This window comes from Hesperophylax consimilis, chromosome 23, assembly GCF_061612785.1.
Source record: "Hesperophylax consimilis isolate HC1 chromosome 23, BYU_Hcon_1.0, whole genome shotgun sequence".
NCBI classification, from domain to species: domain Eukaryota; kingdom Metazoa; phylum Arthropoda; class Insecta; order Trichoptera; family Limnephilidae; genus Hesperophylax; species Hesperophylax consimilis.
This window is the reverse complement of record NC_142858.1, coordinates 1,327,045-1,349,696: the sequence shown is the minus strand read 5'-3', so window position 1 is coordinate 1,349,696 and position 22,652 is coordinate 1,327,045. Positions and strand designations below refer to the sequence as shown.

Sequence of the window (22,652 nt, the reverse complement as noted above, 5' to 3'; positions counted from 1 at the left end):
GATTTGATAGAACTAATACGATTTCATTGCCCTGGTCGCGCTAACAATAGACTGACTCTACCGTTCTACCATAATAACACACATACATTATCACATTATTACTCACCAATCAGTCGATTACACATTTTAGGAAATGAACATGCCAACATCGGCGACATTTATTTCTTAAAATTAGCGCAATATAAACATGCACTCAAAATTATTTTTCCATAATGTAACTTTATATACGCAATATGGACATGTTAAAATAAAATGATGATATTTCTCATGTTCTTTTTTTGTTATTTTTGGTTGTGATACACATAATTGTATGTTATTTTTAAGTTTAAAACTACTATAATGAAATGATATTATTTTTTTACTTTGTACTCTATTATATGTTTATTTATAAAAAGCAGTATAGCCGTTTATGTATTTAAAATAAATAAATAAAAATAAATTACGAGAAAAATTCTTGTTCAAAAATTGATAGGCGTAGATTTGTATTTTTTTTACAAATCTACAGTTTTATTCCATTTCAGGAAGGTAACTGTCTACACGCAATTTAGAAATACGACCCAACTTCCCACTATCTAAAACTGAATATTAATAATTCTTTATTAAATTTTGCGCACTTGACGTTCAAAATACGATCAAAATTACCGTCAACATCTGATTTTGAAAAACTTCGTATAAAGCCTAGGCAACGCCAGGGACTTCTAATTACAGATAATTCACGCGTCAGGTATGAATGCTGTTCGTGTTCTACTGGTATTACAATGTAAGATGCTCCGAGGAAACAGCGTCATTGATCCCTTCAGCGCCGGTGCATAGTCGGGAAACACGCCAAACGCGCACTCAACATGTGTATATGATTGACATCCGTCACATGAGAACGGGTCGCTTCTACAACTCGTTCTTGAGTTCAGCAGATCGGCTGTGGAACGATTTTCCGGTCTCTGTATTTTCTCCCTCTTACAACATGGGTTCTATTCAAGGCCCATGTCCATTCATTCCTCTCCTCGAAGAGACACTCACACGGCATCCCCACAGATGTAATTATAATTATTTATTTTTCTTGGAGCTGTATTAAAAAAAATCCATGATTCTGAAAGTTCAAGAACTAACGTGAGAAGGTGGAAAGTGGAAGAGTTCTAGATGACATATGATATAACATTTAAATGATCTCAAAAAGGATAAAATTAAAAATGTAAATCATATCCAAGTGGATAGATGACATATGACGGAACGATGGAATTCATGTCCAAGTGAATTAATCCTAAATGACGAACTACGGAGTAGTGAAAATCATATCCAAGTGGAAAAATTCTAGATGATATATGACGGAACGATGAAGATCATTTCCAAGTAGATTAATTCTAAATGACGAACGACGAAACAACGAAAATCATATCCAAATGAAAGAATTTAATACCAGTTGACACACTACAGAAAAATGAAAATCATATTCAAGTGGTGGAATTCAAGATGACATACGACCGATCAATGTAAATCATAGCAAAGCGGAAAACCGAGAAGCCGTTCAATGTCGAGGTAATCTGACTGCATGGAATAAGATTGATGATAAACACGTTGGGAAGCCCTCAGAATTACTACTACGATATGAATGACTAAGGAAAGCTGTTAAAAGTAATATCACATTGTACGTATGTACATTATAAAGGGTGTTAAGAGACGTACTTGACTTAATTTAATCACAGATTCCCGACATTATTTAGAGCAACAAATGTAAATGAAAATTTACATAACATAAAACTTTTGTTTCGACTGAGTGTAATTCTGTCTATAAAATGTATTGTGAAAAGAGAAGTCAATTGTTCAACAATATTTGAACATAAATACGGATGACGATAAATGCAGATATTTCAAATAAAACATTTATATCGTTTTTGGAAAAAGGAAAGTTTTCTAAAAACATGTTTTCAAACTACACCTCTGTAATGGCAATCGTAAATACTATCAAACGATTTATATTTTTTAGCAAATTAATTTACATTTTCGATAAGAATTTATTTCCCTCGATTTAACAGGAGCTCGTCCTTAAAAAAATGTACAATCTTTTACGAATAAACGGAATATCTAATCAGTTAGCGGCTACTGGCCCATGGAAAATAATGGCCTGCCTAGTAAATGGTTACCAGTCCAGAGCTGTGAATTTTTTATACTCGAAAAGTTTTTTTTAAAACGATACATTCTTCAATTTTTCGTTGAAAACTCCACCGGGAAATTGCTCTTTCGGAAAAAAAAGCTGTTCAAAAAAACAAAAAAAATGTTTTTGCAGTGAAAAATCAGTACATATAGTGTCGGGGTGCTAGTGGTGACTCCATCCAGAGTAATTATTTAAAGTAATATTTATATAGTCGTAATATAATAATGTTTTATGTTTCAATGTCGTATATATTAGTGCCAGTGTATTTTTTTGAGTTTTGGCAGATTTACTCTACTTATAACTTATCTATTTAAACACTTGCGTGTTTTTTATAACTAAATTACTTTAGAGTTACTAGCAAATTATTTGTATGATATTTGGGCACACTTTACGCCTTACAAGCCGTGAGGGTTGGAAATAAATTGTCCAACTTCGCAACACTTTCTTCAACGGTACCCCAGGGATCCGTTTTGGGTCCACTTCTCTTCATCTTTTTACAAATGATGTCGCTAAAATAATCGAGTCATTTGGTCTCTTGTCTCACTGCTACGCTGACGATCAGCAAGTTTATTTTTACTGCGCTCTAAACGAAATCAATAGTCTCAAGATCCGTATAACTGAATGTCTAGAAGCAACAACTGGTCGGATGTCTTCAAACAAGCTGAAGTTGAATCCATCTAAGACTGAGTTTCTCTGGAGGGCCACAAACAAACGTCAACATTTCATAGACGATTCACCTATTTCTATTTCCGGCAGCGATATCATCCCGAAAACAACAGTCAAACTTCTCGGTATCAATTTAGATTCAGACTTTTCTTTTGAAAGTCAAATAAATAGGACTGTAAGCACCGGTTTTTTTCACCTAAGACAACTCAAGTCTGTCCGAAGAAATCTTCTTACAGAAGCATCAAAACTACTTATCAACTCTTACGTAGTCACACGTCTCGATTACTGCAACGGAATTTATGCCAGCCTTCCAAAATATTAAATTTGACAAACTTCTATCAGTGTTTAATGCAGCAGCATGGCTCATAACCGGTGTTTCAAAATATTCGCACATTTTAGAACACCTTCGTAACCTTCACTGAGTCAGTGCCCTGAAAGAATCCAGTACAAATTGTGCTGGATGGTGTATAAATCAATCAATGAAATGGTCCTATATCTCTGAACTATGCGTCCCGGAAAACACTGGTCTGAGGCAGTCAACTCTTAGATCAGCAACATCAGCAGCTGTAGGCAGACTGATGGAACCTAAGCGCAAGCCTAATACTAAGTTTGGTGATCGTGCTTTCGGAGCATCTGGGCCGAAGTCTTGGAATAAACTCCCTCCGGAACTAAGATCCATAACAAGTCCAACAGAATTCAGGTCTAAACAACCCTTAAATTAAATAAACCATTCCTGAGAGAAAGTCCAGTTATATCCAATTTTTCAATTATGTCCTAAATCCTGTATCTAAATTTTGCTAATAAACAATTAGTTAATGTTAATATAGTGTTAATCTCAAGTAAGTATTGTACTGTATATTATCTCCATAAATAGTTACTCATAACATAGATCGCTGTAGAAATGTATTATAAATTTGTACAGCGCCCTTGAGGTGATTTTGCACAAAAAACAGCGCTTCATAATTCATCCAAATATTATTATTATTATTACATCTAAAACATAATCTTTATCGCATTTGGGCATAAACTACAAAAGGCTGCAAGGCTTTTAGATTTTTTGACATCCATCGGTTGTTGATTAAATATCTTGAATCCTTAAAAATTTATATTTTCTTGGGTTCCCGGCAAATAGTTTTCGGAAGTCTAAAAAACTCCACAGCTTTTTGTGGGTAACATTTATGTAACCAAATATCAGGGTAAATATACTTATTTTGCTTTAAGCACAATTTTATTTATATTTTATATCCAGGAAGACAACGATCTACTAATTAGCTTTACGTCATGTACATGTTGTGGATAAATCATGAATTAACCAATAGCGTACATTGCTCCATGATCAAAGATATTGTCGTCTTTTAAATTTTTTCGTTCATATTTCTTAGAATAAGCACTGCCTTTTAACCTTGTTGTTCTACACGCCACTGAAATCAAAAGTTTATACGTATTTTCTGTGGAAATACAGAAATGAATAACTATATTCTCTATAGAAGAATACGGACAGAGACAGCATTACGAAATAAATTTGTCGACATCCAATACATGATTTAAAATATTTATTAATTACATTAGTTGCTACTAGTCATTAAAAAGGTGCATTTTTTGTTATAAAATTAACGCCACACAGGAGGTCCTGAGGAAAATAATTTATCTCAGGGCCTATGTTCTGTTTTGTTGTTTTGTTGTGTGGAGGATCTTTTTTAAGGGAAGGAAGGAGAGGAAGATCTGGGAATGTAAAAGGTATGAAGGTTGGGTAGGAATCTAGGGATCAGTGTGTTCAGGAGTGGCGGACCTATAAATTTAACCCATGGGTGGGAAGGCGCACCCTGAGCTCACCTCGACCGATCAACCTGGGCACCCCTGCTAAATCAACAAAAGTAGCGAACCATTTGAGGTGACCTACGGCAGAGGTGTTGGTTATCCAATATATGGCCAACCTCTCAAATTGTATATGGGAATATCCAAGATTTTATCGATTTCATCGTTTCATAAGATTTCTTTTGCGAAATATTCGGAACTAAACTATTGTAATAAACACCATCATATTTCCTTGAATATTATATAATACCTACCTACTGTTGAAAAACCTTTAAAATATTATTTCAAATGAAGAAATAAAGTTAAAAGGTTTCTTTACTTTCTGTAAGGAACGTGAATATGCTCTCTACGTTTTCAGTATTTAATTTAAATTTTCACGAAATCTGTAGGAAATGAATTTCACAACAAAAATAATTCTTATTGTGTTTGGTTTCATTTGCCTCCTTTTTCGTTTAAATTTTTTAGAATTCATTAATTAATTAATTATTGAATTAATTAAATAAACAAAGCTATTTGAATCTTTTAAAGGAATATTAAAGTCTCATTTTGAGAAACTGAATAACTTTGATGGAATTCAATAAAATCAAACATTATCTAACATGTATGATTGTTTTTTAGCAGAATCCGCAACCGAAATCGAAACATATGTAATGACCAAACTCTGTACCTCATAGTTAGTCGTTTTTATTGTTAATTTTCTGAGAGTTCATTGGTGTTAAATAAAATTGGTTAAGTTTTAGAGTTTTTTGGTTAGTTGTTATTCCTTTAATAGTTCTTTAAGGAACGACATAGGAATTAAAAAGAATACAAAAATCTAATAAATGTGTCTAGTTTTTATGTTAGATGCAAAAAATATTATCTAAACATAAACTTAGACAAAATCAATGGTATTTTAAAATTAAAAACTCTTAACTTTGAACTACAACACAACTTTTTTAATGTACAACTTCTTTTAAAACAACATTTTAGTTATTCTTGATGCATACACATGCGCCCGAGAAAAGCCGAACATCATCCGACACATGACGAACGCAGGTTTCGACTGAATCGAAGTTTCGACTAATTTTTATCGAAACCGAAACTCGTTTACTGGCCGAAACCAAAACTTCGGACCGTCGCTATATATGTTTGTATTCGTAAATGGCAATGTTGTTGGTTCATATGTGAATAATACTTATTCATATTATCTCCTATTTTAATTTTTAAAAAGATGATTTAAATAAAGGTGGCTTATTTTTCTTCCCCGATTCAAGATATTGTGTCTCCTTAATCTACGCACTAAAATATGCAAATATCTTAGGAATGGCGAGAGTTATTAATGTCATTATTAACCCTTACAAATTTGGAATTTATTTAAGAGAATCTAAGCAATTATTGCAATAAAACGGAGATGCAATCTCTTGGTTTTAAGCTATCGATGTTTCATTCGTACTGTGGTTCTTTTAATAGGATAGATTTCAGGAATTTATAATATATACGTTATTTCATAAATATGCGTCTGTGGATTTTACGAGGAAAAATAGTGAAAATCACCTTCATAGGTGGTTTAGTGTAATGGGAATCAGAAAAAAAATAAACAATAAATTTATAATTTAAATGTTGTAAAAACGTGAGATAAAAAAAATACAGTGTGTGGCAAGCCTACGCACGACGGAAGTGAAACTTTTAGTATTCTTCTCTCTCTCTTTTCATTTCATTATTCTTTTGCCACGAATGTTTTTATCACTTCTATCTCGTCACTACTCATTTTTGACACTAAAACTCTGTTCTAAATCGAATAAACCACAATCAATTACGTATTTCACTCGTATTACACTCACCGCGCAGTACACGAAGCAAGCAGCCTTGATGCCTGGCGTGGCGTCGTTGGCTAGAGAGAGAGGAAAAGAGAGAAGAGAGAGAGAGAGAGAACGTTCGTCAGTGGCTCCCTCACCTCAGTAAGCGACTACGGTGAAAGAGCGTCAGTGAACGGTGAGCGGTGGTGGGGGTCCCGTACCCCCACCACCAAATGATCACTGTTATTAATGTCATTATTGTAGTACCCCCACCACCAAATGATCACTGTTTTTCGTGACGGTCATGAGTCGGTTTTACTCTGCTCCTCGAAAATGCAAGACGCGCGTAAAGAAGTTTCACTTCAATAAGGTGAAGAGATGTAGTTCACCCAGTGACATAATTCTCCTATCAGACAGCGTTATTAGATGCAAGCTGACATAGTTAAAGTAGTCAATTGGAATTTTGAGCCTTAAATTTATGTACCTAAGAAATGTGTGCTGAACTCGTTCTATATTGATACAGTTAACTTTATACAAAGGGGACCAAATAGGTGAATTATATTCCACTAGAGTTATAACTAATGAAATATATAGGGTTCTTATACGATTGAGGTATATATTAGCCTTCTTGTAACTATATTCCGTGCAGTTGAACAAATTTACTATTTCTGCGAAAGTATTGACTGCATGCAATCTAGGTACGAGCGAATATTAACATAATTCCTGATAGTGTTGTTGCAATTTAAAATAATTTTTAATCCAGGGGTTCTACTTGGTATACGGGAGGTAATTAGACTGAGTACATCAGGGCTGTCTATAATTGTATTCAATTTTCTATCTGAGAGTTTTAATAATTTTAGTTCTTTCATCACCTAGTTGTAATTTATAGTTTCTATTGGTCGACCAAGTGTTAAAATATCTTTTTTTTTCACTTGCCAAAGCGTAAACAAACAATTTTATAATATTTGAATTGTTGCTTGTTACAGTTGACGTGGACAAGAACCTCGGAATGACCGTGCGACTATGGACTCTGGCCGCCGGTCTACTTGTGTTGGCGACCGCTGCTTCGGACCGCGAACGCCTCGAGACTGCCATGCAGATTCTGGCTGAAGTGCCGCTCGTAGACGGGTAATCACATTATCACCCTTTCCGATCTTTTATACTGTCCGGCTGGCCGGAGTCACAGATTTAATGGTACCATACATTCCTGATAATGTGAAGGAAGGAATTTTGGAGAAGACAACATATTTACTTATACAGATTCTACAAAAAAATACAAAAACGTCTTATTTCTAATGTTGAAATTCAGAATATAATATATTATGTTATTTTATATCGTAAGCGTACGTAGGTAGGTTACTTCTTATGCATCGCCCCACGTGAACTTTCGTCTGATTTGACAAAGTAATACATTGACGACTATCGCTAATTAGAATGTTTTGACTTTTGAGAGATTCGCTTTAGCCGTTGATTATCGGCCCGTTTAGGGGTTCGATCAAATTTAAACTTCAGTTTAGCATAATCATCACTCTGTTATGCTTGCCAGCCAATCGAAATTTTTTCCAACACTGGAACGTGCTGAAAATCGGTGATTAGTCAAGGTGCTTATCGCTGGTTGGACATCGTAATGCAATTGGCATTTTATTTCATTTTGGTTATTTTATTATTTATTAATTTCACATAATATTTTAGAACTTCTGTATTTGCGGCACAAAAGTAAATACTGACAGTATCACCCTGATGAAAGACCATCATTCAGAAAAGATACATTGGTTACTACTTTGATGACTACATCTGATTAGCCAGGTACTTCCCCACCTTCTTCTCTCTCGCTCCTTCCCCTTTCCATTACCGCCTCACCAGCCTCACAATAAATATAGCCAGATTGAGAATGTCATAGTCTCACTAGCTCTGACAGTTTGGGAGAATTTGGGAATCTTGTGAAGTACTCACATAAAAAAAATCAGCACCATTATTAACTTTTAGCAAGTTATCTCGAATAGCAAAAAAGCACGAGTGAGATGATGCATGAATGTGGAGAAGCAAAGAGTACATTGTTATTCCAAGTTATGTGGCGGTTGATCCTCTCGTTGGAAATATAATTTTTATTTATTTATTTATTAACGCCCTATTGGGCTTTTAAGTACATACAAATTACAAATTTCATTTTTAAAAACAGTATAAAACAAACAATAGAAAATCGAAATAAAATATAATGATTTCACATACATTATTAACATTTAAAAAGTGGAGGACTAATTTGGCTTTAAATGTATTGAAGTTTAAATTAAATATGTCAGCGACATCACTAAGTTCATTGCCCAACCTATGTATTCTTTCTAACACAGAATTCGTAGCGAAGTTATTGTTGTAGAATAAAATATTCCGTCTAGTATAAAGATAGCAAGTTTATAGTGTCAGGGCAGTCTAACCTTGAATGAACAATTTTATATATTAAAAGGAGATCAAATATTTTTCGTTATCAAATTTGTGAGGCGGGTACGGGTACGGCCGCCCCGGGAACCATTTATTAGTTTTGTGACTTAGAAGGGGTGCCCTGGTTTATCGGGTGAGGTTTGTTTGTTTGGGTCTTGGTCTGCCCACCAGATGGGTGGCGGTCCGGATCGAGAGATACTTGTTAAAACAGACCTTATGACCTCTACAGCTTTACTCTCAGAACATTGTCTTGCACTGCAGTGGGAGGGATGGATTAATACATCTGTCACACCTGGACACACTGATTCCCATCCAACCCTCATAACTTTTTTCTTCCTAGAAATTATTCCCCTTCCTTTCCTAAAAAGACCTTTCACACAGCATCTGTCAGATTCTGTTGGATATTACACATATACGATAGATGTTCTATACATATAAACTTACACGTAACGAGAAGCTCTTCTAACCGATCGGACGTGATGGATTGCGTAAGACCTCCTCAGTGCCCTGTAAGGTCACCCGACTGGGGGAGGGAAAAGCTTAGAAATCTAATCTAGCCACTAAGATCGTTAAGATAATGTTACAATAATGGATGGTAGCTATTATTATTGTTCTCCCCCTGGCAGCTGGAGGTGGCATCAGGGCTTCCAATTAACCGCCTCATTCTACTAACCAGTTTTCCATTATTCGTGCTACGGAGATATTTTGTAACTATTTACCAGATCATGCCATCTCTTCACTTGCGTACTATGGGTATACTTTCCTGAAACCCCTTTATCTATCCATCCTTTAATTCTACTAACTGGTTGTCGGTTATAAAGTTTATAAATCCAAGAAACTGGCTATTTCACTTTATTTATTTATTACCTACACTTAAAATAACTTTAATGATTGTGGCAGACGTATTTTCGAACATCTTAAAAAAAATATTTTCTATTGAAGACTTTCTTTCGGAATTTTATTACATGACGGTACACAAGACATCTGTGTTTTTGATTTTATTAGATAGTTGCACGGCCTGAAACACGACATTTATGGGTTTTTGATTGTATTACAAAGTTGCACGGCCTGAAACACGACATTTATGGGTTCATGATTTTATTACAAAGTTGCACGGCCTAAAACACGACATTTATGCGTTCTTGATTTTATTACATAGTTGCACGGCCTGAAACACGACATTTATGGGTTCTTGATTGTATTACAAAGTTGCACGGCCTGAAACACGACATTAATGCCTTCTTGATTTTATTACATAGTTGCACGGCCTGAAACACGACATTTATGGGTTCTTGATTGTATTACAAAGTTGCACGGCCTGAAACACGACATTAATGCCTTCTTGATTTTATTACATAGTTGCACGGCCTGAAACACGACATTTATGCGTTCTTGATTTTATTACATAGTTGCAAGGCCTGAAACACGACATTTATGGGTTCTTGATTTTATTACATAGTTGCACGGCCTGAAACACGACATTTATGCGTTCTTGATTTTATTACATAGTTGCACGGCCTGAAACACGACATTTATGGGTTCTTGATTTTATTACATAGTTGCACGGCCTGAAACACGACATTTATGCGTTCTTGATTTTATTACATAGTTGCACGGCCTGAAACACGACATTTATGGGTTCTTAATTTTATTACATAGTTGCACGGCCTGAAACACGACATTTATGCGTTCTTGATTTTATTACATAGTTGCATGGCCTGGTCCTGGTACACGAGATTTCTGTGTTCTTGATTTTTTTCCTTATTTACAATCTAATTTGTTTTGAATTTCTCGTACCATAATAGATCTGTGTATCTGTTAGACTGTAATTTATTGTTCTTTTGAGATCCTTATAAATTATCTGACTGATTGCACAGGCTAAATAATATTTTGATTCAACTAATCTCACCATGTAGCAATTTATTCTTCAATCCGCTTTTTTACTGCTTTCTCCTTCCTTTCCTTCATTCTAACTATATCATCCCTACAGGTTTTCGGTTGTTCATATACACACGATAAATCCATTACTGATTTGGACCCAACACAAATATTTAATTTACTTGAACTTGTGATGTTTTCCTAGCGCATCCTCTACGTTTTCTTCTATCCACTTGCTTCTATCCTGACATTATTTTTATCCTTACAATCTACTAACTGGTTTTTGGTTACTCATAAATCCGAAAAATCGGTGATTGATTCTGAACTCGGTCAAATAAAACTGCAAAACCGTTGTGGGTGGAAATTTTATTTTTATTCGATAAATTGAAGTACGTGCTTGAAATATTTTAAGGTCCGTCTACACCCAACGACTTATATGCGCAATCGGTTGAGTGGTGCGGTTTTCATACGACAGCGACTTGCATCGGGGAACAGTTTGTGCAAAAGTCGCAATCATAAATTCTTAAATTATTTACTTACTTGTGCTAATTTAGATTGCGCAAATCCGTTGCCGTCTTAACGCTTATGCTTATTTGTGCAAATTAGAGATTCTGCAAGAAAAAATTGATCGAGTGTTGGAATTTGTCCAAATAAACGATTGGCCGATTTGTTTTTAAACTGGTTTGCGCCACCTAGCCCCAGCCCTACACCTTCGCCCGTCACCGTCACCTATGTTGTTAATTTCCCGGGCATCGATAAATTACGGTTTATTCGGTGTAAATCGGTTTTGCTTCTAAAATAATGGTCCTTCTGTAGATTTGGTCCGTGTATTTATGTATTCTCTCGCCGTACGGAATTACTTAGTGGAGAAAATCTTACTGAATGAAATTATACCCGGGTTCCGACACGCTTCGCTGCCCTTAACCTCCTCTCTGGAACACACCGACCAACTCTGGCTAAAGTAGGGGATATTATATTTTGAAGGAGTATATAATTGTATTTACGCTAGTGGCGATATTTTGTTTGGGATGTTTTCATAATCTCGCCGCTTGATTTCGAGAGGTGTAGAAGTCGGTTCACGATATTAATTCTATTTGGACATATAATCAGAAATCTTCTTTTCTTTTATTCTTCTTTCGTTTGTCTTGTTATTTTTCTGGGATAATTTTATTATATTTGGTTTTACGCCCAGCTGGGCTTTTACATGCATTTTAAAACAGAATATATCTAGTAAGGTATCAAAAATTATACAAAAAATATTAAGTTGATGAATATAAAATAATATTAGTAAAACATGTAACAGTAACATTAAATATTATAGAAACTAGAACAGTACAACATATAAGACAAATCACTAAATCTATATTACCAACGCTACTCTAATTTATAAGATTGCATCCTATTAGTCAGTGAATGTGTCTGATAGTTGGTTGTGTATGTAATGCAGAAGAATGTTATATTTTGTCTTGTATTCCTATTCGGCACTTGAAATCAAATTTCCATTTGGTCACTATTGTAAAAATTTATTGCTCAGTCACAATAATTATAAAAAAAACACAAATAATTATTTTTACATTAAAGTGATTTTTCAGGGGTGGTAATATATTATTATGTAACATGTGAAAATTTTTTTGGTCTTGTTCACAGGCACAACGACTTGCCGTGGAACCTTCGCAAGTTCATGCGGAACGAGCTAAACGAGTTCGACTTGGACACCGACCTGACCATCGTGGAACCTTGGTCCAAGTCCAAATACTCCCACACGGACCTGCCTAAGCTGCGGGCGGGGATGGTGGGTGCACAGGTAAACAATTATTAAATTAAATCACAACCTGTTATCCCTGAAAACCAAATGATTGATATTTTTTGTTGCTCATGTTAAAGTGAAAACGCATTTTATAAGGCTCTCATACCAATGCTTTTTTTGTCATCACATATATCTCCTGGCCCAAGGATTGTGGCGCCAAGAAGCATGGATATTATAAAAAAATAAACTATTCGTTGCTTGCTAGTGCGCTTACTTTATCGTGTTCTTACGTCCATGGTGCTTTAAAGCGCGGCCAAATTAAAGTGCGGCGTTAGACAAGGAGGCTCAATATCCCCAGTGCTTTTCAACGTGTATATGGATGAACTTAGTAAAACACTAAATACAACAAGAATCGGATGCCATATTGCCGGGGTATGTATGAACAATATTAGCTATGCAGACGACATGGTCATACTAGCTTCATCGGTAAGAGCGATGAGAAAACTTCTGGCAATATGCGAAGCTTACGTTGATGATCACGGGCTGATGTACAATGCTAAAAAGTCATCCCTGCTGTTCTTTAAAGCAAATACTGGTCCCACTTGAATTCCACCCATACGTCTCGGAAAATATGCAGCGAAATCAAATATTTGGGGCATGTCATCACCGATGACCTAAATGATAAAAAAAGACATAGAACGTCAAAGCAGAGTACTGAGTGTGCGAGCTAACATGCTTGCCAGAAGATTCAACAAATGCAGTCCTCCGGTGAAGAAGCAACTTTTCCAAACATATTGTATGAGCTTCTACACTAGCGAGCTATGGACGACATACACACAAGGCGTCATGAACACACTCCGAGTACAGTACAACCACGCATACAGAGCCCTATTTGGCCTCCCCTGGCGATGTAGCGCCTCACAGATGTTCACCGAAGGAAGGGTGCATGGGTTCGCTGCTTTGATGCGCCACAGAATAGCCGGGACGAGTCAGCGCTACCAGAGATCGGACAACACTCTTGTCCAGGCCGTTGCCCAGTGGCAGGGAGCGCCTCTACACCAGAGATGGAGAATTTCACTCAAGCCACCATAAAGTCCTAATGTGCTCATCAAAGTATTCATTTTTCATTATTTTTATTTATTTCTTTATTGATTTTATTTTTATGTATGTATTAACTTGAATGTAAACTTTTATGGCAGGCAGAGCATTGCACACACCGCTCTGTCCAGCTGAAATAAACATTATTATTATTTCAAATGCAAGTTAAGCATAAAAACAAAAGTCGTGCCCAGTGATGTTTTCACATAAAAAGTTACTGTAGTGTCGAGATACTAATCACCCCATTTATATATATAACAAAAAACGAGAAACATATCCTTTTCCAAACAATTATTTTCAATTTTCCGTTTTTTATTGTAACCTTCATATTATACACAATTTGTTAAGATTTCTGTGAATCCATTGATACCCTATTGACTCCTTCTAATAACTGCTAAAATAATAATAATAATAGTGTTTATTGTGGAGAAGACCATGGACCGACATGATCACCAACACAGAAATTCTCAGACGGGCTAGAGCAGAGAGAGAACTGCTTAGATTAATAAAAATCAGGAAAATTTCATATCTGGGTCATGTACTTCGAGGGGAGAAGTATCACTTGCTCCAGTTAATATTGAAAGGCAAGATAGAGGGTCGCAGAGGGCCTGGTAGGAGACAAATGTCTTGGCTGCGAAATATACGAGAGTGGACCGGCATTAGAAGTGTGGAGGAGCTATTCCGGGCAGCGCAAGACAAAGAGACATTTTCAAGAGTGATCGCCAACGTCAGGGGGACCTGATACGGCACATAAAGAAGAAGTGGAGAAGAAGTACATTTAATATGTATGGATACAAGACGGTACGGTATTCACTTGAAGTTTTCTTTCAGTTCTGGTCTGCATTTGTGCCTTGCGCGGCGCAGAACAAAGACGCCGTGCAACTCACCCTCGAGCAGATTGATGTTATCAAGCGCCTGGTTGAGAAATACCCCAATTATTTCCAGTTCGCCACCTCTGTGAACGGTAAGACAACTACTTTACTCATACATTAAATTTAACCTTTATAAAATAGCTTTTTTTATGTTGTCGCTCAGCAAATTTTAGAAAGTACCTACAGCAAAACACTTGTTTTCTGTCATGTTTTAGAAGTACTATTAGAAAAGATATCTACATGTTTATATTATTTTTGTTTTATACTACGATATTGTCGCCAAAGATTGTACAGTGCGATGACAAAGAAGAATGACCTCTATGGTTCAATAATGACCTTGAATACTTGACTCAAATAACAAAGAAACAATAAGAAAATGTTTAGCTTTGAGTTACTGATGAAAGGGTTAACTCTCCATAAAGTTTCATTAATGTGAGCCCCGCCTATATATTTCTCCCGGACAATTAATTTTTCACGCTAATTACATCCTAACATCATAAGCAAACATCAGACTTATAATATATAGGGAATTGGGCAAATTACTTTGTTATTTTTCCCTTACAAAGAAGACAATATATTTTCTATACAAACAAATAAACTTTTTAACTGAAAACTGCCATAAATATAATATCATGTAGAATCACCGCCCGGAGTTAGTGCATTTTAACCCCGGACACGTGTGTGTTTAATTTTGATTTTTATATAATTAATATTAATTAGTGTTGTTGGTATTGATTTTTAGTGACAGGTTGTTTTCACTGTGACGAGAACTTTCATAAAAATAAAGAATTTTAGCGCTTAGAAATTCACAACTTGAAATATCTAGTGGAAGATATTGTAACGAAGTGACAGCATAGACAGCTGTGCAGTTAAACAATTGTTGAACTTTAGCATGCATTACGACATCAAACATGGTTATTGAACGTGTTAGGAAAGGAAAGGGATGTAAAAGATTAAGAATTTTCATATTGCCATTAAAAATATCTAACTTCTCAGAAAGAGCAAATAAACTATTTCAGCTAGCGCATAATCAAAAGTCACAGTGAACCCCTTAATTAATAGCCTGATATGATTTTTTTGTACGCGATGGATATAGAATTAATATCATACCTCCAAATATTAATACTGAAACTTATGAACTAATTATTGCGGCTTACGGCTAAAAAACTCGCCAAGATTTCACTGTTTATTGAATTCTTTTAAGTTTTATAAAAATAAAATAAAAAGTCAAATTTATAATGCATTTTAATTCATAAAAATCACCGACCTAAATTTAGGTTGCCAAAAATAAACCATGGTATATTATCTAATACATTGTAAAAGTATCGTTGATGAGTAAAGAAATTATATAGTTTTAAAATACTTGAAAAATCACCGTCTGTTTCGATGAACACATTTTACATCAAGTTCAGATAGCAGGGTATTGATTCTACAATCCAGGCCGCTTGCAATCGCCGTCGAAAGTACATAAATTGCTCGACAATCATATTCTGAGCCTCATCGAAGGTACATACTTACATACGCCAAACGTCAAAAGTCATTCCACTTGAAAAACGAGTGGGTCGAAAAACTCGTTGTTCGAGTGGAATGACTTTGTCGAAACTCAAGAATAAGAATGTCTAGCAATGAATGTACTGTAATTGCGAGCGGCCTGAATTGGAGAATCGATACCCTGGTCGCTCGGTCGGACTCGCTTGACAATACATTATGGCGACGTCCCTGAGTATGAGAATCTAAATTTGGGCCAGAATCCTACTATTAACTTTGTAACTGTTAATTTATTTAAAATAATATATTTCAATAACGCGGAACATATTCGAATTTTTTTATCTTTTCTAGTCTGACCGATTGGTAGGTTGGGTCGACGGAGGCGTGAAACAAAAAGCGCAAAATAAAATAATTTTTTCAATTTAAAAATGGAAGAAGCTTTCAGCGAGGTCCAAAATAATATGATTATTATCAAGTACACACAGCGCGGACTAGATTTTATACAACATCATAGGGATGGTTGATCATTTTGATTTTATTAGACTACTAATAATATTCGAACGAAAAATTTGGTTTCATTAAATACCAATAATACGTTATTTGTCAAATTTGAAAGAACTTTTAATGAAAAAAATGTTATAAAAACGTAACGGCTCTGTAACTGTCTAACAAAGAGCTATTACCTAAACCACGAAGGATTTTTATAGATACCATTAAATATTAGGAAGTATACTCAAGATAAAGCCCTGTATTATTTTTCAAATTCAAGTGTTCAAAGCATGAAAGCTTTTCAGTGAATTATTAAATTTACAAAATACCCTTTGAATTTTGTTTTTCCGCGGATCAAAGTATTTAAAAAAATTCAAAGCTTTGTTAATTTCTTAAATATAATTACCGCATCACTTTAATGTGATCCCGGAGACCACGGGAGCCTGTGGGGCTGTTAAATATCTATTTTTAGGGATGGAGGCCAATGGGGATGGGTATAGGAAGAACACAGAGATCGTAGAGAGGATGGGAAAGTATCCAGCTATTCAGATGTGGGATCTAAAAATAGATATTTTCATTTCAGGCAATTTTTCGATTCTGAATTGTAGGATATTAATATTACGGGCATTATATTTAACTAGTATTTTTATTATTACATCAATAATAAAGTTTTTATAAAATAAAACACAAACACTTTGTATTTAACCACGAATTTATTATTTCATATATCGACCGGTTTCACTTCGACCAAGCTTCTTCAGGATATAATAATAACTAAAAAAGATTTTTTTTTTTTTTAATATCTCATAGATTACAGTTAACTGTTGTTTGTTCATTTACTTGGGATTATGATGTGTATTGATGTTTCCCCCCCAGTAATTGATTATTGTATTGTTGTCTCCCTCCCACCAATTGATTATCCATTTTACCTATGTCAAATATTTTGTCTCCCTCTAATTTTGTTCTTTCTCTCTCTGTCACTCTTATATATAAGCCATAACTCTGTCTTAGCATTTAGTTATTATTATATCCTGAAGAAGCTTGGTCGAAGTGAAACCGGTCGATATATGAAATAATAAATTCGTGGTTAAATACAAAGTGTTTGTGTTTTATTTTATAATATAATGTCTAGCCACAAAGTAATTGCTTCCTATGAAAAAAAAAATAAAATAAAAAATAAAGTTTTTCAACGTTGTATTGTGGCGTACTCAATAGATACAAAACCCCTTTTGGGAATACCACAGTTGCATTCATGTGGGAGGTGTTCAAAAATATAATCTGAATAGTCCGCCTAAAAAAATACTTTTTTTGCTACAAAAACGTGAAACGTTTTTTTAAAAATAACGGTTTTTCAGATAGACAGTGAATAATTAAAGCAATATGTAAATTGCATTAGAATGCGAACATACTCTCAGTATCGTCCTGGTTAACGACCAACATTCAATATTGAAACATTGGTTCAATTATGTAGGCGGTTTTGAGTACCGCCGCCCCGGGAATCTTTTATTGTACTAATAACACTTCCGTCATAAGTCACACCAAGTGGTTCGCTACGTTTGGTGATTTAGCAGCTGTGTCCGGGTTCATCGCGTACCAGATCGGGAGAGGCTGGTTTGGGGAAACCCTTTGGCCTCTCTCGACCCATCGCCTGGCAGTGGGAGGGATATATTCATATGTAATAATATATAATAATATATAACAATACACATTTTCCTAAACATAAGAAACATATATAAAATAAAACAACTGAAAACAATATATTTTGCACTTTGCCAATCAATAATAGAATATGGAATTATTGCTTGGGGGGGAGCCGAGTTTTTGGCTATTAATTACATAGAAACCGCACAGAAAACGATCTTAAAGGTAATACTAAAAAAACATAGACTGACTGATACAGACCAAATATTCAACAGCTGTGACGTACTAGATATACGCCAATTATACGTTAAAACACTACTAAACTACATTTTTGACAAAAAAAAAATTTCAACATACACAAAATAACACGAACAGACCAGTTAGACAAGCGTACAAAGAAAACATAAAAACTCCGACAGTAAATTCAAGCTTTAGACAAAGACACTACCAATACCATGCTATTAAAGCTTTCAACAGTGTAAAAATTGAAATTAAAATTGAGGAAGATAAAAATAAATTCACACACAAAATTACAAAATGGATTAAAAAACAAAAAAGACAATATTACCAAAATATCATAGCATAAAATAAAAATAAAACCTACACGTAACACACAAAACCAATATAAACACACATCACTCACAAACACACAAGATTATATATTAAATGTATTATTTTATCTTATATCGTAGATTGTATTTAGATTATATTTTCATATTATAAAATGAAGGCCTCAGCACGGGCAAGCCACCCAGTGAGGCCAACATTACTGGAAAACTTTGAAATGTAAAAAAATATAGTACCAAATAAAAAAAATGTTCGTCACTCCTAGACGCACTGATCCCTAGATTCCTACCCAACCCACATACCTTTTGTATTCTCAGAAAAAAAGTACCTTCACACAGCATCCCCAAAGATGAAGTAGGCCCAAAATGAATTTATTTTTTCTCAGGGCCTCCTACGTGGCGTTAATTTAAAAAAATGCTTGTTACGTGACCAGATCTGAATATACAGGTACTTCCTCACCTTCCTCTTCCCATTAGTTCCCCTCACCATTACTTCTGGCCTCGCAATAAGCCCCAATAAGAAATGCCATAATCTTACTGTCTCCAGATGGTTTGGAGCTGTTGGAACCCACTTTTAAAACTTAGTATCACGATGAGACTTCTATCATGAAACACAAAGAATTTAGTTTGTATTCTGAAAACCAGCGCTTTAATTGATGACTTTAATGAAATTTCAATGTAATATATTAATTACAGGGTTTTACTTTTCTACTTTCAGTTTGCAAAATAATGATCTTAAATGATCAATGAAAATATTCACATATAAAAAAGTTCCCCATTGTTAGTCTGGTTGTTTGATGTTTGTTTATTCTGCAGATATCCTGGAGTCCCATGGGGCGCGGCCCCGGAAGATAGCGTCCCTCATTGGAGTGGAAGGGGGCCACAGCATCGGTAACTCACTGGGCGTCCTCAGGATGTATTATGAGCTGGGCGTACGCTACCTTACCCTCACGCACACATGCAACACGCCGTGGTGAGTACCTTAACCAAGATATTCAAAAAATCTATTTTGTTAATTCATTATGTGTTGGTAGGAAAATAATTAGTTTGTTTAGAGCATGGCTCTTATTTATTGCTCAACTAATATTTAATTCCTCTTTTAGGGCGGATTCCTCCGGTGATAAACCCAACTTGAATGGCCTCAGCCTATTCGGAGAGGTAAATATACAAAAACCAAACGTTGAACTAATGCCATGACCGAGGAAGTGACAACACATATATTTAAAATAAACTTTGATGATGTAAGATAAACTGTATAAACTAAAGTGAGCACAATATAATACATGTATTGCGATTTCAATAAGAAAGTGTACACAGATTTACCAATTTCTCCTGGTTGCCTTTATTTTTAGCCATTCAAGATACCCAAAAGACTTTTACCAGCAATTCCTGAGTTTGGTTACTTGCGAAAATTTGTGTGTGGTCTTTTGTGGCCGTTTTGCCACCGGTGACATTTTTTAAAAAATAAATAAAAGAATTTTTATTTCTTTGACTTGTCGCCACTAACAAGAAATTATTGCTAGTACGCTTTTATACCAACCAACCCTTACTGTCCAACGCTATGGAAACTAGTGTTGGCACTGGAATCAGTGGTGACATGTGAAAGAAATACAGATTTTTGGATGTTATTTGCAAAAAAACATCAACGGAGACCAAAATGTAATTTGCATTTTTCACTCCAAATAAGCCCAGAAATCGCTTGTTAAGTCTTTGGAATACGTCCTTTTACACCGCATATATTAATATAGTCTAATATACAGAGTATTTTTCTAAATACATAACAAAACAGCGATTTAATATCATTGTATGTGTGCTATACTCATTATTGTTATTGTATTATAATGCGGCGTGTAAAAATCAATATTAAAAACCACCTCTACAAGGTACACCCATAAAATATGATAATATTTCACCAATTGACTTCATAGAATTTTATGAGACGGAAGTTTTTTATTGGTTTGTCCTCATTTTATATGTTAACCGATGGACGTCAGACAAACGCTAAAATGTTTTGTGAATATCAAAAATTACTAAAATTAAAAAATCATTTTATTTGTATTATCTAGAATGTTTGATTTTTAATTGTTGAAATTACGTTCAAAAGTTGGATTTAATGGATGCGATGAAAATAATAAAATTTAGCATGTCTGATGCCTGACGCGTTGGGAATATTGATATGCAGCATTTTGATTGAAAATCAGAACCTGCAAATGACTGAAAACCATAAGTACTTAATTGATTTTCAAACAAATCAAGTATTTCCAATTTTTGTGAGCGTGCCATTGATGAAATTTCAAAATGTATTCTGTTGTTTGCAGGAAATTTGTGATTTCCACAATCACGCAATCGTTATTTCGAATGTGACTATGTTAGTGATAAATAATGTTGCGGTTAGCAAAGTGAAGATAATTGATCATTACACTGCCCGAAAATGTACAACCCATGTAAATTCGTATGTACTCTTTTCGATTAATGTTCCTGTGATTTTTAGAAGTCTCGTTAATCTAATAATGATCATCTATTTTTCTTCTAAAAAAATTAACTTAGTTATCAAATGATTCGTTTCTTCTTGTAAATAAAATTCCCATTTAGAATTCATGGGCACCACCTTACTAATTCGGCTCGTTTATTATACTAACACTAATAACGTGAAAAATGCTCAAGACCCACATAAAAACACAGAATTATCTACTAAAATGCTATTTTATTTTCATATACCATGAGAAAACCGTTTATTAAATACACGGTGCTCCTGATGTTTATTCGTTTTGGAAATTAACAAAATTCTAAAAAAATCTTTTAAATTCCGCTCTCATAAAACATTTTTTCTGTAGTTACATTAAATCACTATATTTTTTATCAAGTCTTCTTTTTTATTCCCATACTAAAAGAATAAATGTTTGTATATATTTTTTTAAATTAAATATTTTAGTATTATTTAATTTGGTTTTGCTTTTTTATTTTTAAAAATTGTAAGGCTTTACCTAACGCTGATTCTTTGTTTAGACACTAAGCATTTTTACTTACTCTACCTACGCACCAATATTAATTTAGTTTTTTCTCGCCTTAAATTAATCTAAACTTTTTTGTAAATTTTTATTTATCTTTGCTCGTGTTGATTCGTAAGAAATATTTGGGATGTAGGCGAATTCTCCAGTTGACGTTTTAATTTTTTTTTTGTTACATCTTATTCAATTTTTGTTATACGTATGGCCACATCCAACGCTTGCGCATATAATATTACGGTGGATAAAATGCAAACATATTATTTTAACATGTGAGTCGATAAAATGGTTTTTATAACTCGTTTTAATATGTTACTCGATAACATGGTTTTTATAACTCGTTTTAACATATGACTCGATAACATGATTTTTATAACTCGTGTTGACATGTGACTCGATAACATGGTTTTTATAACTCGTATGTGACGCGATAACATGGTTTTTATAACTTGTGATAACATGTGACTCGATAACATGGTTTTTATAACTCGTGTTAACTTGTCACTCAATAAGATGTTTTTTATAACTCGTGTTAACATGTGAGTCGATAACATGTTTTTGCGATTTTATTGAGTTTCAAAGTGCATATAATAAAAGTAGTAAAAATGTTGTTATGAAAAACGAAAACTTCACATTCCTGGAAGGTAGGTAATTCGGTAATTAACATTATTCATCTGCGACTTAATTATTTAATATTATGAGAAGCGATTTTTTTTTAATCTCCATCTACCTTTGTACTACATTGAGTTTAAAAATACTCTTGCATTCAATGGGCTACTTGTCTTAATATTGATAGCTCTGTTGTAAGTTCGTGCTTACTTAACTGGCATATAACACAAATACCTTTTAACGAAAACTTACCGGTTTGACGGCAAAAAATAATATTGGGGTGTTTCAAACTCTCTGTATGTCCATCAAATCAACAGTCCGCGTCAATTAAAATTCCGTTTAAATTGATTCTTTATTTTGATTAAATAAAGATTAATCACAGCTGATTATGATGTGATCACAGTTAAAACTAGTCGAA

The 22,652-nt window shown here is 34.4% G+C and overlaps 1 protein-coding gene across 1 annotated transcript in view; it reads left to right on the top strand.

Annotated features, from left to right (window-relative positions):
* Window positions 1–22,652, top strand: part of LOC149412201 (dipeptidase 1-like) — a 141,372-nt gene that overhangs the window by 4,340 nt on the left and 114,380 nt on the right. Inside the window, exons 2-6 of the mRNA XM_089645735.1 lie at window positions 7,392–7,533; window positions 12,367–12,523; window positions 14,396–14,528; window positions 19,437–19,593; window positions 19,724–19,778. Of these exons, the coding sequence (XP_089501861.1) occupies window positions 7,392–7,533; window positions 12,367–12,523; window positions 14,396–14,528; window positions 19,437–19,593; window positions 19,724–19,778 (644 nt within the window). The remainder of the gene's footprint in view (window positions 1–7,391; window positions 7,534–12,366; window positions 12,524–14,395; window positions 14,529–19,436; window positions 19,594–19,723; window positions 19,779–22,652) is intronic.